The sequence below is a fragment of the Eschscholzia californica genome, unplaced genomic scaffold (assembly GCF_041429995.1).
Source record: "Eschscholzia californica isolate CP2 unplaced genomic scaffold, dmEscCali1.0.p SCAF_6, whole genome shotgun sequence".
In the NCBI taxonomy this organism is placed as follows: Eukaryota; Viridiplantae; Streptophyta; class Magnoliopsida; order Ranunculales; family Papaveraceae; genus Eschscholzia; species Eschscholzia californica.
In genome coordinates this window covers 44,295,786-44,312,777 of record NW_028238483.1, presented here as the reverse complement: position 1 = coordinate 44,312,777, position 16,992 = coordinate 44,295,786, and the positions used below count along the sequence as shown (strand labels likewise).

The 16,992-nt window shown below is 36.1% G+C and overlaps 3 protein-coding genes across 5 annotated transcripts; all 3 read left to right on the top strand.

Moving 5' to 3' along the window:
• Positions 1-295: 295 nt before the first annotated feature.
• On the top strand, positions 296-3,393 carry LOC147535475 (V-type proton ATPase subunit E-like). Its single transcript, XM_086645833.1, has 6 exons — positions 296-558; positions 805-905; positions 1,493-1,649; positions 2,023-2,219; positions 2,797-2,896; positions 3,074-3,393. The coding sequence occupies exons 1-6, from the start codon at positions 457-459 to the stop codon at positions 3,107-3,109; spliced, it is 693 nt and encodes a 230-aa protein (XP_086501959.1). The 5' UTR covers positions 296-456; the 3' UTR covers positions 3,110-3,393.
• Positions 3,394-4,973: 1,580 nt separating this feature from the next.
• LOC147535474 (ABC transporter C family member 10-like) lies at positions 4,974-11,548 on the top strand. Its single transcript, XM_086645821.1, has 11 exons — positions 4,974-7,326; positions 7,425-7,745; positions 7,819-7,905; positions 8,137-8,721; positions 8,807-8,971; positions 9,206-9,500; positions 9,671-9,885; positions 10,293-10,598; positions 10,722-10,785; positions 10,864-11,103; positions 11,285-11,548. Exons 1-11 carry the CDS (start codon positions 5,941-5,943, stop codon positions 11,395-11,397), a joined length of 3,777 nt encoding a protein of 1,258 aa, XP_086501947.1. The 5' UTR covers positions 4,974-5,940; the 3' UTR covers positions 11,398-11,548.
• A 593-nt stretch (positions 11,549-12,141) lies between these two features.
• On the top strand, positions 12,142-16,863 carry LOC147535473 (uncharacterized). Of its 3 annotated transcripts, XM_086645820.1 has the most exons (7): positions 12,142-12,410; positions 13,276-13,471; positions 13,602-13,703; positions 13,858-15,119; positions 15,738-15,930; positions 16,078-16,179; positions 16,323-16,863. In XM_086645820.1, the coding sequence occupies exons 4-7, from the start codon at positions 15,070-15,072 to the stop codon at positions 16,599-16,601; spliced, it is 624 nt and encodes a 207-aa protein (XP_086501946.1). In that variant the 5' UTR covers positions 12,142-12,410; positions 13,276-13,471; positions 13,602-13,703; positions 13,858-15,069; the 3' UTR covers positions 16,602-16,863. The 3 variants fall into 3 exon arrangements, with proteins under 3 accessions (XP_086501946.1, XP_086501945.1, XP_086501944.1); XM_086645819.1 differs by lacking the exons at positions 15,738-15,930; positions 16,078-16,179; positions 16,323-16,863 and having other exon boundaries at positions 13,858-14,286; XM_086645818.1 differs by lacking the exons at positions 15,738-15,930; positions 16,078-16,179; positions 16,323-16,863 and having other exon boundaries at positions 12,273-12,413; positions 13,858-14,286.
• Positions 16,864-16,992: the final 129 nt, after the last annotated feature.

The window sequence follows — 16,992 nt, the reverse complement described above, 5'->3', positions numbered from 1 at the left end:
CAAGGACTAAAGACAGTTCTAATGCCCTAAGACTGTTCTTTGAAGTCCATGAGAAGTGCCAAGAGTGAAGGTGAGCACCAGTCAAAAAAAAAAAGAAAAAAGTGGTGCGTTTAGAGGCACCCTATTAAAAATCGCATTTCTTCTCCATCAATTATTAAGTACTTTAGTTTGTGCCCTAGAAACGAGAGGTGTCTTTAGAAATATCTAAAGGGCCAACTATGTGTTTGTAAGAATGGGCTTCAAATGGGGCCCACGTTATCAGATGAGTACAAATTGAATTCAATAATGGCATAGCATATAAAAACGTGGTTGCTACTATTCTCTCCGAGTCCAAACTTCATCTCTCTCTCTCTCTCTCTCTCTATCTCTCTCCTCTTCCGATCGAGAAGGGATCATCCATCAATCAAGAATTCTTCTATCTCCATCTGGTGAGATTTTCTCAAAGTTGAGTCAACCATGAATGACGCAGATGTATCAAAGCAGATCGAACAGATGGTGAGATTCATTCGCCAAGAGGCGGAGGAAAAAGCCAACGAGATCTCTGTTTCTGCCGAAGAAGTAAGATCCAATTTCTATTTAATCTCCTCTTACATTATTCCGTATCTAACAACTCTTATTATGGATCTTATTTAGATCCGATTCACTGATTTGTTCTATCTATGTTGAATTTTAACCGATCGCTTTGTTTTCTGCCCTAATAATCTACTCTAGTCTGGTTCATGATTAAGTAGTATTTTCTTAATGAGGTTTTGATTTTACTGCCCTAATTGATGATGATTTTACGAGTGTGTTGATTTGATGTAGGAATTTAACATTGAGAAGTTACAACTGGTTGAAGCTGAAAAGAAGAAGATCAGGCAAGAGTATGAGCGAAAGGAGAAGCAAGTTGACGTTCGTAAGAAAATGTAATTTGTTTGTTCATTACTAAAATTTACTCAACTTATGTTTGCTTGTGTGTTTCCCCCCAAATAAACTGGAACTGAAAGTTCCAATCTTAACTTACTTGCATATATTTGGATTTGATTTACTTAGTTCACGGAATTCATTGGATTCATATTAAATACTATTCTGCAATTAGTTGCTGGTTATGCTTGAAACGACGATTTGATTAGTAATCTTCTTGGAAACTAGTATAAATAGACTACAGATTTCTTGCCGATCTGATTTTGATTTTCATAATACTCTCAAGTTAACTAGATTTTGGAATCAAATAGTTACTCGTCTCGACCAATTTTGTGAATCGAAATCAAGCCAAGAAGGATATGGGGAATCGGGTACACAAGGGCAAGTAGAGTGTCTGGTAGCATTGGTCTTGATCAAGTTTGTGATTAGGTTACCATGACTAGTAACAAGCTCTAAACATCTCATCTGAAAGTGCAATTACTTATCCTGTAGAAATTGGACTATTTGTGATTTCATGTCTTAGTTTTATATGTGCTGATTTTAAGTCAATCCGTGTTTTTCAAATTATTAACTTCTTTGTATTTTTCAGTGAGTACTCTATGCAGCTAAATGCTTCTCGTATCAAAGTTCTTCAAGCTCAGGATGACTTGGTTAGCTCCATGAAGGATGCAGCTGCAAAGGAGTTACTACGTGTCAGCAGTGACCACCACACTTACTCGACTCTTTTGAAAGATTTGATTGTTCAGGTCAGTGAAGTTGTAGTACTTCGCTTTTGCTTTACTCAACTATTGGTTGTTGAGGGTTTCAACTTAAATATTAAAAAGAACTTACGGAGAGAGCCGAGAAGATGAAAAAACATATGTTTATAAGAATGAACCAGTATGCTATCAAGCAGACAATGAAGATGGCATGAAATAGAAAATTTGATCTTTCATGATATACAGAAACTTATCTTTTGAGAGGTTTAGAATGGTTCAATGTGATTCCTGAATTTTAACATGGAGCTATTTTGCTAGTATTCATTAAATTTTTTTTTTTTATGAATTGCATTTGTTGAAAGAGTACATAGTTGTCTAGCTTATTAGAAAAAGGAAACTAATATGGGTCCGTCTTATTCAGAGCTTGCTTCGACTGAAAGAGCCTGCTGTCTTATTACGTTGCCGTGAAGCCGATCTGGGATTGGTGGAATCTGTTTTGTATTCAGCTAAGGAGGAATATGCTGAGATAGCACAAGTTCATCAACCTGAGATCCTTGTTGACACTGAAATCTTCCTCCCTCCTGCTCCTTCCCACCATAATGCTCATGGACCTCACTGGTAAATTTCCATTACTTCAAATATGATAACTATATGCTTAGAATAACCGTGCTTGTTATCAGAGCTTATGTTACTCTCTGAGTTGGCATTATAAAGACTATTGATTATGGTTTGGTACAACTTGGTTTTAAATTTCTTAAAACGTTTTTTATTGTAGACAATTAGGTGGATAAGTCTTAACATTATTTGACGTGCTGAGAATTGACATAAAGCAAAATATATGAGAACACTCTCGACCTCATCATGGTTAATCAGATTTACCCCATACACCATATAGATTCAAAAACCTTAATCACTGGAGCACCTTCTGCATGCAGCAATCACAAAGCTCAAAACTATATGTACCTCTTAAATGATGTGTGGTAATATGACTAACTATGACGTTGTGGTTATTTGATCGTTGAGACACAAATGCCAATATATTGTGTCAATCACGTATAGTTTTGAGTCGGTTGACAAATTACTAGGAAAAACATATATCATGTCAACTTAGTACGCTTTCTTAGCAAAACATTCTCTTATAGCAAGGCCTTCTGGAAAACATAATCAACACTAATATATGTTTGGTTGTTCGCAGCTCTGGAGGAGTGGTGTTGGCATCTAGAGATGGGAAGATTGTGTTTGAGAACACACTTGATGCAAGATTGGATGTCGTATTCCGTAAAAAGCTCCCGGAGGTACTTCTCTAATCCTCAAGCCTCCTATTAACTATTTTTTGGTGTTTGGAGAAGTTTATATGGAGACTCGCACTCAGAACAAGCGGACACATATTATCTAGTACCGTTCTAAAAAAAACATATGAATATCTTTCCTTGTTATTTCCTCAAATTATGAATGTGTTATTTGTGTTGCAGATCCGTAAACTGCTTTTCAGTCAGATTGCCGCCTAAGAGGCTGATTCGTACATGAATTTTACCGCATCTTAAGACGGAGGGTTGCCATCTTTCTCTTTCTCTCTAACTTTGCTTGTTTGGATATTTGTTCTATTTTGATTACCGGACATGTTTTATTTGATTATTTAGAGGAGACACCTATATTTGTTTATGGTTGATGTACTTTTAAGATGTATTATTATTTGAGAGACTAAAGAACTCTGTTTTCAATCGTAATAAAGGGCTCAATAATGGTCCGGATGCTCAAGAGAGACCGGGAAAAAGCTGTTGCTGCTTAAAAACTTGCTAATATCTCAATTATAGTATATAATTTATCAGTTTAGCTCTTTATTTGACCAACATTCAGTAATTTAACAACGAACTCAATGAATCTGCCTGCCGTCAGTGAAACTCAAAATTCAATGTAGTTCTTGATGGCCTTTAAGGTTTGTCTTTGTTGCTCTTGTTGTCTAGTTTATGAACTTCAGGTCAGCCGTAATGTTTCATGTGTCTTTCCTTGGTATGAACATATATCATGTGATGCTGACCGCGCATACATCTTGAAAATGAAAAGACAATGTTCGTCTTGCAGGATCCAAGAACATAATCACTCTATGTAGGATTTGAACCTACGCCACCGGATTTTGGAGACCCATGTTTTGTTGAGCTAACTAAGAGCTCTTTCTTGTCACAATAGACTAGGTTTTCACCACGTCCTACGGACGCGACAAATCCGTAAGAACCCTTTGGAGATTAGATAAAAAAAGAGACCAATCAGTAATAAAGATGATCTTCTATGGAAGGGATATTAATCAACTCATAAAAAAGTTGTAAATCGTGACACAAAAAATACGTTGGTACTAGTTATTGTAGGGATATCCTAACTGATTTTGGTCGATTTACACTAATATCCTTCTGTTTACATTTAAGTTACATGAAGAGGATTTTGTACCAGTCGTCGGATGTGATCTCTGTCAAACTCCCAATAAAAATAGACGATCAAACTTATCTTTCATGTAACCGACTGATTTGTTTAATATATAGGATAAGACCGTAAAGAAAAGGTGACAAGATTATCCAACCGTTTGTGCCACAACTTTGTAAGATACATTCATATATCGAAATATTAGAGACAAATGTTAATTTGTGTGAACATCACTCAACAAAAAAATAACCTAATGGGTTAACTAAATTTTCTCCATCACTCACCCTTAACAATTGATTATTTTTCTAACCTTTTTATAAATGCTTCCATCACTCACCCAATTGATAACTACAAGTTATGATTTTTGATGAAAATTTTACTCAATTGCTTATGATACTTTTTCCTTTTTCGATTGTTCCGAAAATAAGCAAAATAAAACAAGATATTTTTCATTTCATGTCACTAAAATACACTCAGAAAATCCCCCATTGACGGTGTGTTTTAATGTAATTTTGCACTCATTACACTTTGAGGCTATTGAGAAGTGGAGAACTGGTTTTCGAAGGATCATATGCTGAGTCACTGAAAAGAGAGAAACGAGATGTTTGACAGTGTCGGGAAGGGAAACGAATGTAGTGTCGTGATAATTTTCAGATCGAAGACATCATCCAATGCTTGGAGCAAGTTAACAGAAAACCCAAATTCATTTCTTTAGAAAGCCGGGGCAGTTCGAATAGAATGCTGATAAAATCCATCCATATATACTATTGTTATTGTCTTTTTTTTTTTTTGATAGCAGAAGGTTGTTAATTTAAATTCCACATTTTTGTGAAAGTTGGGTTTTCTTATTTGTAATAGTTGCAGTGATCCAAGATGCAGGAGGGGCAAATAAATTTAATTTTGGGAGTCAGTTTTGAGTGTTGTAGTTTATATTAGAGTCATGGTTGATGTGTTTTTAGGCTGATCATGAAACTTAAAGTAGGGAGAGAGAGACTACAAGTAGGGAGAGGATGGACCCAGAAAGAGAAGAGAGAAACCACCGACGATCACTGACCGACAACCTTATGCCGGCGGCAAGACGTCAAAAAAATGTATTTGGAAGAAATTTAAGGTATTTCCACCCTATGAAATGATTTGCCCGATTTTTTTTTCTTCAACGGAGAAACCTTGTTATTTGTTTGGGAGTTAAAAAACAAAATAATGGAGATCCTGTAATCCAAATAATGGTTGTTATTTCGATAATTTATTACTATTATCAGTTAAATAATAATTGTCATCAATTTTATTATTTTCGTTGACTCGAGTTGTACTAATCTTTTTTGTGTATGTGTAATATCGAATGTATCGATTTGGGTGTGCACCTGCAACAAAAAAAAAAACTGGGTGTGCACATTATATATAATAAGAAAAAAAAAGTATTTGTTATTTGATAGAAGAAAGGAGTCTATGCACCAATATTTTTTTTTTATTTTCTTCTAACTAGTGGCTTGAGAGTAAGCAAGCTGCCTTCATACAACAAATTTGTGGTTGAGTCCCCAGATATTTGAATAACCTTTTTAAGTAAGATAGGGGTCTCGCTTGCCCCTTTAAGTAGAAAAAGCGCTAGATTTAACAAACACCATCTTTATTTAGGTGGAAATACACTCACACTCTGTAAGACAAAGCATGGGTAGTCATCCTCTGAGTGTTTATCACTCTGTCATTAAAATATGCTCACACTCTGCTCGACGAAATACTCCAAAGAAAAAAAACCAAAGAAAAATAAATATCATTTTTTTTTCTTTCTTGGGTACAATAATGTGAGATTCGACAAAAAAAAATATGGGTAGTCATCAATTTGATATCTACTTGGAAAAAGCTTGTTGAATTTTTCAATGATGTTGCTCTTTATAAATGATATGAATGGGAAACTGGTAGATGAAGTATGGATGATAAAAGTAAGAACGAAAATGAGACTCCTTTTGCTAATGCTGGGTTTCTTAGTCAAATGTCATTTTGGTGGTTGAATCCATTGATGAAGAAAGGAAAAAAAAAGAAGATTCTTGAGGATGAAGACATACCCATGTTGCGAAAAGTTGACAGAGCCAAAAACTGTTACCTATTGTTCATGGGTAAATTGAATCAACAAAAACATGTGACAGAATCTTCACTTCTGTGGGCAATAATTTTTTGTTATTGGAATGACATTTTGAGTTCTGGGTTCTTTGCATTACTCAAGGTACTAACTGTTTCTTCAGGCCCTTTATTTCTTAGTGCTTTCATTGATGTTGCCAATGGAAAAGAAACTTTTAAACACGAAGCATATGTATTGGTTATTTTACTGTTCTTGTCGAAATTTTTAGAGTCGATTGGGCAACGACAATGGTACTTCCGTTGTCGGTTAATGGGTGTTCAAATCAGGTCTTTGCTTTCAGCAGCTATTTATAGGAAGCAATTGAGGCTTTCCAATTCAGCTAAGACTAATCATTCGTCCGGCGAAATAATCAACTACGTCATCGTAGATGCTTATAGAGTTAGCGAAATCTGTTTTCAATTTCATAGGGCTTGGACATTAGGTTTGCAAATATGCCTCGGAGTAACGATTTTGTTTAAGACCCTCGGTCTTGCTTCAATTGCAGCTTTGGGTGTAATTGTACTCTTTGTGATGCTCAATGCTCCTTTGGTCAAATTACAAAGTAAGTTCCAGAGCAAGCTTACGGTAGTACAGGATAAGAGGCTAAAGGCTATGTCGGAGGCTCTTGTGAACATGAAGGTATTAAAGATGTATGCTTGGGAGAAGAATTTCAAGTTTGTCATTGAACAGCTCAGGAAAGAGGAGTATAAGTTGTTGTTAACTGTCACATTTCAGAAAGCATATAACGGTTTTCTCTTTTGGGCAGCCCCGGTTATGGTTTCAATTGCTACTTTTACAACTTGTTACTTTCTTAAGATTCCTCTGGATGCTCGTAATTTGTTCACCTCTATAGCAACTTTACGAAATATTCAAGAGCCTGTTACACTACTCCCTGAATTAATTGCAGTCGCCATTGATGCTAAAGTATCATTTTTTCGAATTGCAACTTTCCTTTCCGCAAAAGAATTGCAAAGTGGAAAGGTTAGGCAGGAAAAAAATTCGGACGAACTTAACTCAGCGATCTTTATTAAGTCCAATAATCTTTCGTGGGAAGAGAATCAAATAAAGCCTACTCTAAGAAATATAAACTTAGAGATAAAACCGGGTGAAAAGGTAGCTATCTGTGGAGAGGTTGGTGCTGGTAAATCAACCCTTTTAGCGACAATTCTCGGAGAAGTTCCAAAAGTAGAGGGGATAGTAAGTTCTTATGTCCTTAATCCTTATCTTCTCTTAGAATTTTATGAATAAGCAAGTGCTTATTTGATTGCTTTTCTGTTCTTGATTGTCTTATACAGATTCAAGTTTATGGAAGAATTGCCTATGTTTCTCAAACTGCATGGATCCAGTCTGGAAGTATACGAGAGAATATATTATTCGGGTGCACCATGGATAAGCAAAGATACCAAGAAACACTAGAAAAGTGTTCACTGTTAAAGGACCTTGATATACTACCTTTTGGTGATCTTACGGAAATAGGAGAGAGGGGAATAAATCTGAGTGGTGGTCAAAAGCAACGTATTCAACTTGCTCGTGCACTTTATCAGGATGCAGATATATATCTCTTGGATGATCCGTTTAGTGCAGTTGATGCTCATACTGCAACAAGTCTATTTAATGTAATCTGTTGTCCTTCAGTTAATGATTTTGGTGGCTACTGAACTCCTACTGATCATGATTTCTTACTTACAGGAATATGTAATGGGAGCGTTATCAGAGAAGACAGTCTTACTAGTTACACACCAAGTTGATTTCCTTCCGGCATTTGATTATATTATGGTCAGTTTACAAGTGAATCCTAAGAACTTTCAGTTAAGTAGGATTCAATATCTAGACTCTAATTTAACGCCAAGTATATTCAGTCTTAAACGGTTTTTTTAGCGAAGGTCTACTCTGCGATTCTACACCGATTATGTACCATATATATCTCTCATCTGAATTCTGAAAACCAAGTCTTGTAATATATCTCTCCCTCTAACTATCTTGGAACAAAATTTGTTTTCTTAACAGTTGATGGCAGATGGAGAAATCCAACATTCTGCTCCATATCATATACTGTTATCTTCTAGTCAAGAATTTCGGGACCTTGTCAATGCAAACAAAGACACAGCTGGTTCTGAAAGATTAATTGAGGTTGCTTCTTCACAGAAAAACCGAAGCTCTGCCAAAAAGACCGCGAAAGGTTATTCCGACATGCCGCTTAAAGATTCAGTAGGATACCAATTGGTTGAGCAAGAAGAGAGAGAAACCGGCACTAGTTGGAAACCTTACCTGCAATATCTAAATCAGAATAGAGGCTTCCTTTATTTATCCTTGGCAATATTTTCCCACCTTACCTTTACAGCTGCACAAATACTGCAAAACTGTTGGATGGCTGCTAACATTCAGAATCCTCAAGTTAGCCAATTGAGACTAATTGTTGTGTATTCGCTGATTGGATGTTTTGCACTAGTCCTTTTACTTGGTAGATTTATTTCTATAGTTGCTTTAGGAGTAAGTGCATCGAAATCATTATTTTCTCAGCTATTGAGCTCTCTTTTCCGTGCACCTATAGCCTTTTACGAGTGTACGCCTTTGGGAAGGATACTAAGTCGGGTAAGAGTTTCGGCAACTGAAGTTTTATTTTTATGGAAAACAGCATGATGCTAATGTTTCTCATTTCACGTGTTATTTTATTCAGGTCTCTTCTGATTTGGGTATTGTGGACTTCGATCTTCCACTTTCCCTTGGTTTATGTATTGCCACTACGGCAAATACTTATTCCGCCCTTGGAGTGTTCACTGTTATTACCTGGCAAGTCGTGTGTGTGTCCATACCAATGATATACATGGTGATATACTTACAGGTACAATTCTAGGATTGTCTTAACGATTCCTTTAAATTTAACAATTGGGACTAGAAAGATTTAGATCGAAGAATAAGACTATTATATCCATTCTTAGAACCTACAATCTGGTAGACAATATTGTTGCTTATTTGACTGTTCTATAGAAAATTTTCTTCCATGTTTTTTTCGTTTGCTCGTCTTCTTAAGTGTTTTGGGAACTAACCTTGTTGAATGTGTACTTTTACTCAATAGAGATTCTATTCTCCTTCTGCAAAAGAGTTCATGCGGATAGATGGAACAACTAAGTCCTTGGTAGCTAGCCATCTAGGGGAATCTATAGCCGGAGCAATGACAATTAGAGCTTTTGAGAAAGAAGACCTATACTTCGCTCAGAACCTCGATCTCATCGACAAAAATGCTGGTTCTTGTTTCTATATCTTTTCTGCTAATGAATGGTTCATCCAACGTTTGGAAATACTATGCGCTATCGCCCTTTGCTCCTCTGCCCTTGTGATAGTTTTGCTTCCTCCTGGAACCCTTCATTCTGGTAGGTGTACATTTCTTTTCTTCCCATTTCTCTTGAAGAATGCCTAGTTGAATCTATATTGTCTTACGATTTTAAAGTAGTGGCTGCCTAGCCAGCCAAAGCCTTAAGCAAGGACTTGAACTCGGGTGTGTTTCTCCACCTGACCCACCTACCAATCTTTCTGATGACAGGATATATTGGAATGGCACTGTCGTATGGTCTTTCCTTGAACCTGTTACTTGTTTTCTCTGTCCAATACCAGTGCTCTCTAGCAAACTACATCATTTCAGTAGAAAGACTAAACCAGTACGTGCACATTGCTAGTGAAGCTCCAGATATTATAGAGGGGAACCGGCCAATGTCTGATTGGCTAGTTGCGGGTAGAGTAGAAATCCATGATTTGCAGGTAATCTACTCCAAGGTTTATTTCATAATTTAGGTTTCTTTTATGAAATTGTTTTTCTCCATCCTTAACGAGGACTAAGGTGGTGATTGGTTTTTTACTTTTAGCCTGAATCCGACATATCTAAAGTCTGACTTATTTGTATATGATGTGCCTGAGTCCACATGTTGTGATTAGAGTATTAGATGCACAACAGTTATTTCCGATAATGATGTCTTTCTGTCTAATTTTAATGGGCTCAAAATAGGTCAGTGTCAGTTGATTTAAACGCGCCAGTGCACACAAGTCACAAATCCCAAAACAAAAATTGACATTTTAAAACTTGACTCGATCCAGTTCAGATCGAGTCAGATTTCATGTCTGACTTCAACAAAATGCAAACACTATCTGAGAAAGTTCGTGTCAAACAGATTAGGTATAGGGCAAATACTCAACTTGTTCTTCAAAGGATCAGTTGCACATTTGAAGGAGGCCACAAGATTGGGATTGTTGGCAGGACGGGGAGTGGCAAGACCACTCTCATAGGTGCTTTGTTTCGTTTGGTAGAACCGGTTGGTGGTAAAATCATCATTGATGGTATTGACATCTCCACTATCGGACTTCACGATCTAAGATCACGGTTAGGTATCATACCTCAAGATCCAACTCTCTTTAATGGGACGGTTAGATACAATCTGGATCCCCTGTCTCAATATACCGACCACGAAATATGGGAGGTAATTTCTTTGTTTATATGTTGTGTACCTTGGTTTCTGGTACGCATTTGAAACAGTTCAAAAACCACCTACCCATGTACTTACTTATGATTAACTATCTGATATACTTGTGCTAATTTGTAGGTCCTCAGTAAATGTCAACTTCGAGAGACGGTAAAAGAGAAAGAAGAGGGTCTCGATAGTATTGGTAGGCCATATAGTTACGCGAGTCACTTTCTCTTTTCTTTTTCTACATGGAGTCATTACTGACATTTTGATTTACCAGTTCAACAAGATGGTGTTAACTGGAGTATGGGACAGCGGCAGTTATTCTGTCTTGGCCGAGCTTTGTTGAGGAAGAGTCGTATATTGGTTCTCGATGAAGCCACTGCTTCGATCGACAATGCAACAGATTCCATTCTTCAGAAAACGATACGCACAGAATTTGTGAATTGTACAGTTATCACTGTGGCACATAGGATACCAACTGTTATGGACAGTTCAATGGTTCTTGCTCTAAGTGATGGTAAGTCGTCTCTCTCTCTCTCTCTCTCTCTCTCTCTCTCTCTCTCTCTCTCTCTCTCTCTCTCTCTCTCTAAGTGATGGTAAGTCCTTGTTGAGCTTTAAAAGTACTTTATTACAACTGTAACTAGTGTAAATTCGTATCTGATCAACATACTGATCGAAATGCTTGTATGATTCTGCAGGAAAATTAGTGGAGTTTGATGAGCCAATGAAGTTGATGAAGGAAGAAAGGTCTTTGTTTGCGCAACTAGTTAAAGAGTACTGGTCACATTTTCACTCTGCAGATTCATTGTGAAAGCTTAGTAATGTGATACCTCCAATATCTAAATAGATCACACCTTTGTTTCCTCAAACTTGTCTTTTGTTGTCTTAATTCTGTTGTAATATGAGTGCTCATGAACAATACAAGTAATGAAAATAAACCAAGGTCTCTTTGTTGAATTAAATAGTTATAGGGTACTCAGTGGAGTCCATTGCTAGTTCTTCATATTGACACAGAAACAATGTTGAGAATTCCTCAAGGGCCTTGATATTCCAAAACCTGAACCAATAGGGTTATTTGGTTTTCTCCCTAATCGAGTGAAAGAAAATCACCTAACTTGATTCAGTTTTTGGAAAACTGCATGATGCTAATGTTTCTGCATTTTTTTTTCCTTGGTTGTTCTTCTTACACAGTTTGGGATCGAACTGTGTACTTTTTACTCAACAGAGATTCTATTCTCCTTCTACAAAAGAGTTCATGTGGAACAACTAAGTCATTGGTAGCTAGCCGTCTTGGGAAATTGATAGCCGGAGGCAGCAATGGCAATTAGAGCTCATGAGAAAGAAGACAAAACAAAACAAAAAAAGATTTCTTGTTTTAAGTCACTAAAATGCACTCGAAAATCCCCCATTGACGGTGTGTTTTAATGTAATTTTGCACTGAGGGTAACCCAGTGCCTGTCTGACCTGCGGCTCGGTGAAATCCGAGCGGGCTCGCAGATACTTTTAAGCTAGGGACGCCCCAAAGATAATGTATGCCCGAGCCAATCTACTGGATGAGCTCTAGCGGTCTTATGATGGAGTATGCGAGAGCCTGTAGAGTCAGAAAAGAGCCTTGATCACCCAGGCCGAAGAAGAGGCCTGTCCCGATTTGTAAAAACCTAAAGTTGATGGAGGTAGAATTAGAATCGGATGGGCACGGGTTGTATGAGTTACCTATATATACTACTACGAGGCTTGTGAGACTAATAAAAGGCAAAGGGAGCGAGAAGAAAACATGGATGATGATGAATCGCTACCAATTATTGAAAGATGCAAGTCTCTTAGGTGGTATTTATTTATATATACATCTCTTCTACTTTGTCTAACCATTCAGTTTTGTTTTATAAATCTGCTGCTGCTTATGATGATGATGATGAATTAGGGTTTCAATTTCATAAATTAAGATTTGAATTCTATTGCATCTGATGATGATGATGAATTAGGAGGTTAAGATTCATGATGATGATTTTGTTTTTTCCTTCCCCAATTCAAAGATTTGTTGTTGCTTGAAGGTTATACTACTAGTATTTCTGTTTCACATGTTGAATTAGGTTAAGATTTAATTGCATGTATAGTTGTTGTTGTCAAGGGAATGGATTTGGATGATTGATTGATTGATTGATTATAAAGAGAAGTTGTTGAAATTTGATGAGTAAATCTTCCCTCCCTCCTCCTAATTACTATTTATAAAGGAGGAAAATATATAGTTGGTCCCTGAGAGTTCTCGTTGTTGCAACTTGCAACTAAGTAGTAGTATTATATTTTGACCTAAGAGTTGTTGTGCCCTAGGCTGCTTGCTACCTAGGATATTGTTATAATTTTTTGGTCATAAGATGACCAACCAACCAACTATGGCTCTAGTTGATTTATGATGTTTAATGCACCACCATATGCATGCTCTAGTTTATTTTATCTTATCTTTTAGTACCTGGCCCATTAGGTTTTCTAGAGGTAATAAAGTATTAAAGATCTAGAGATAAGGTATTTAAAATCTACTGAATACCAAAGAGATTAACTCGGCTGACTCCCTCCCTAACTCCGATTCGGGCCTTGGCCGAGCCGAGTCCGAGTCGTACTGCTTAATTCTAAACCCTAGCTATGATGTTTTAGCATTCTTATTGGGTTTGAATGTTTTAACTTGTTGTTTCAGGGAAGACATTTCTAATTGTATTGGTGAATGGAGGGCGATGAATATTGTAGAGAAGATGGCAAAGGCAGATAATCTATTTAACAAGGTGCAAGATCGTGTTAACAATTTGACGAGCAGAGGTCCCGGTGTATTGCCATTTCTATTCAGGCAAGCTAAGGACCACCAAGAGTTGCTTCACGAAAAAGAGCAAATGAAGGTACTACTTACTACTTGTAAATTATTATAAAATGAATCAATTTTTCTTAAGGAAGTGTCTATCTATATATGTATATCTCTGTAGGCATAATTTACTAATTACCCCTTTCTTTCTTTCTTTCTTTCTTAAGGAATTGGTTGCTTTGTTGGTTGAAGAATATTTGGCTTTCAAATCCAGTCATTGGGAGACATATCTGAGGGAGTATGAAGATTGTCTCTGGAAATTATATAAGGTAGATAGATTACTATTCCTAGTAAACTGCATGCATGCTGGACTCTCTCTCTCTCTCACACACACACACTATATTATTATTATTATTATTATTTCTAGGATATTAGTATTATTTGTTTTGGATATTAATTTTTAGATTTATTGTTGTTATACAGATTGAGAAAAAAACTAACAAGATATCGGAGCAAATTCCAAAGATGTCAATTGAATGTGAGGTATATGATATGTTTTTTGGACTAGGAGATGTTGACGGCGAAGAGTTAGCTGATTTCAATGTGGCCGACCTTGACTATGATGGTCTGATGAAACAAATGGAAGACATGATGGAGCGCTCTAAGGAGTGTGATGAAGTTTGTGGTTACTTCAATGAGTTGATCTTATGTGTTGATCATATAATTCACACTATAGATGTGTTGAATGAAGATCAACAGTAACTAAATTTCAATGTTGTTGTTTTAGGGGTGGTGAACTTACTACTACTACTAGAGAAAACATGTGCTTTTGTGATCATCACAGTAAATATAAGATTGATGGTTAATGGTTGTTATTTTGATAATGGATTTCTATGGAGTAGTAAGTCTCTACATATTGTTATTTCATGAGAGAAAGTAGACAGTTTCTGAATATTCTGATCGACAAAGGTCAGCCCATCTTCAGGTTTTTCTCCAGCGAAGATCAACCTTGGTAAAACCTAAAATTTATTTTTCAAATACTAAATTGATAAAACCTATCCTAATCCCCCTTGAGACTCATGAGGGATGAAACCAGTGAGGTAATCAAGTATTTCTTAAATCTCGACTACTAATAAAGTTTTTAAAAAGTAAGTTATATGCAGAACTAATGAACTATATACCCCCGATTAGGCGTATGATGAATCTCGATTAATTATGTATTTCTTTTTTTTGTAACTTCATTGACAAGTATTTTTCTGAAAATGAGAACTTTCTGTGTTTGTTAAATCTTCTATCTCATGACCTCTTGCCAGGTTTTCCTAAATATAGTCCATGTTGGTGTCGGCCCTATTTCTCAGTTGGATTGGATTTAGCTCAAGCTTGTTGTGCATGCATAGTTGGGTTTAGTATACCAAAACCACCAAGTTCAGTTACTGTAATGTTTCATGTGTCTTTCGGTGGTGTAAACATATATCATGTGATGTTGAATGCGCATACTATCTTTAAAATGAAAAGACAATGTTCGTCTTGCACGATCCAAGAACATAATCACTCTATATATGTAGGATTTGAATCTACGACATCAAATTTTGGAGACCAACATTTTGCCGAGCTGAACTAATTAAGAGCGCATTCTTATCACAAGGTGACGACGGTTCTGAGACTAATAAAAGGCAAAGGGAGCGAGAAGAAAACATGGATGATGATGAATCGCTACCAATTATTGAAAGATGCAAGTCTCTTAGGTGGTATCCTCTTCTTCTACTTTGTCTACCAATTATTCAGTTTTTTTTGTTTTATAAATCTGCTGCTTGCTTGCTTCTGATGATGATGAATTAGGGTTTCAATTTCATAAATTAAGATTTGAATTCTATTGCATCTGATGATGGTGATGAATTAGCTAGGTTTAAGATTCATGATGATGATTATTTTTGTTTTTTCCTTCCCCAATTCGTTTTTTGTTGCTTAAAGGTTATACTACTAGTATTTCTGTTCATCTGTTGTTGAATTAGGTTAAGATTCACTGATTATAAATACAAGTTGTTGAAATTTGATGAGTAAATCCTCCCTCCCTCCCTCCTCCTAATTACTACTACTCACTATAAAGGAGGAAAATATATAGTTGGTCCCTGAGAGTTCTTGTTGTTGCAACTTGCAACTAAGTAGTATTATATTTTGACCTAAGAGTTGTTGTGCCCTAGGCTGCTTGCTACCTACCTAGGATATTATTAGTACCCCATGCACCACCATGCTCTAGTTTACTTTATCTTATCATTGGAGTACTACTTACTAGGTTTTCTAAACTCTAGCTCTGATGTTTTAACATTCTTATTGGGTTTGAATGTTTTAATTTGTTGTTTCAGGAAAGACATTTCTAATTGTATTGATAATTGGGAGGCATTGAATATTGTAGAGAAGATGGCAAAGGTAGATGATGTATTTAACAAGGTGATAGATCGTGTTAACAATTTGGTGAGCAAAGGTCTGACTGGAATGAAACCACTATTCCGCCAAGCTAAGTACGAAGATTTGCTTGAAGAAAAAGAGAAACTGAAGGTACTACTACTACTACTACGTCTTACTAGTACTAGTAAATAAATTATTATTATTATAAAATGAATCAATTTTTCTTAAGGAATTGTCTATCTATATATGTAGGCATAATTTACTAATAATTACCTCTTTCTTTCTTTATTTATGAAGGAATTGATTGTTTTGTTGTGTGACGCATATTGGGCTTTCATGAACAGTCATAAAGAGACATATCTGGAGGAGTTTGATAATGTTCTCTTGAAATTATACATGGTAGGTAGATTACTACTCCTAGTAAACAAAACTGGAATCTCTCTCTCACACACACTTTATTATTATTATTATTATTATTATTTCTAGGATATTAGTAGTATTTGTTTTGGATCTTAATTTTTTGATTTATTGTTGTTATACAGATTGACCAAAAAACTATCAAGTTATCGGAGCAACTTCCAAAATTCTCAATTGAACTTCGCATATATGACATGTTTTATGGACTAGGAGAAATTGACGACAAACAGTTAGCTTATTTCAATGAGGCCGACCATGACTATGATGCTCTGATGAAAGAAATGGTAGGCATGATGGACCACTTTGACAAGCGTGAGGGCGTTCTCAATTACTGGAAGCACTTGATCTTTTGTGTTCGTCGTATAACTGAAAATATAGATTGGTTCTTCGACCATACTAAGTAAATTTCAATGTTGTTGTTTTAGCGGTGGTGAACTTACTACTACTATGGAATCACCGTAATAAATGCTCACACAAAACTGAACGGTCGACTTCAAACCCAAGCAAGCCAATCAAGTTATAATTACTTCACTCAGAACAGAAAAACGAATGGTTGATTGAGAATTTGACAATTGTAGAAATTGAAAATCTTCTTTATAAGAGGAATACTTTTGGGTAGTTATGATCAAATGCAGTCATTATAGCAATTGTAGAAGCACAAATAAATGCAACCGAGCTCGATAATCTAGACCCTATATATAAGAACAAGACGTGACACGAATTTGATTTTATCCCACAAGTAAACAACAACAACACCAACAGACTTAATTAGGCATTGGAAAATTGTTTTTTTTT

Excerpts from the sequence above, each read along its gene's own strand:
- LOC147535475 (XM_086645833.1), top strand. The coding sequence starts at position 457 with ATGAATGACGCAGATGTATCAAAGCAGATCGAACAGATGGTGAGATTC. Across the intron at positions 559-804 it reads TCTCTGTTTCTGCCGAAGAA|GAATTTAACATTGAGAAGTT; the intron begins GTAAGATCCAAT and ends GATTTGATGTAG. Across the intron at positions 906-1,492 it reads GTTGACGTTCGTAAGAAAAT|TGAGTACTCTATGCAGCTAA; the intron begins GTAATTTGTTTG and ends TGTATTTTTCAG.
- LOC147535474 (XM_086645821.1), top strand. The coding sequence starts at position 5,941 with ATGGATGATAAAAGTAAGAACGAAAATGAGACTCCTTTTGCTAATGCT. Across the intron at positions 10,786-10,863 it reads AGAGGGTCTCGATAGTATTG|TTCAACAAGATGGTGTTAAC; the intron begins GTAGGCCATATA and ends TTGATTTACCAG. Across the intron at positions 11,104-11,284 it reads GGTTCTTGCTCTAAGTGATG|GAAAATTAGTGGAGTTTGAT; the intron begins GTAAGTCGTCTC and ends ATGATTCTGCAG.
- LOC147535473 (XM_086645818.1), top strand. The coding sequence starts at position 12,361 with ATGGATGATGATGAATCGCTACCAATTATTGAAAGATGCAAGTCTCTT. Across the intron at positions 13,472-13,601 it reads ACGAAAAAGAGCAAATGAAG|GAATTGGTTGCTTTGTTGGT; the intron begins GTACTACTTACT and ends TTCTTTCTTAAG. Across the intron at positions 13,704-13,857 it reads GTCTCTGGAAATTATATAAG|ATTGAGAAAAAAACTAACAA; the intron begins GTAGATAGATTA and ends GTTGTTATACAG.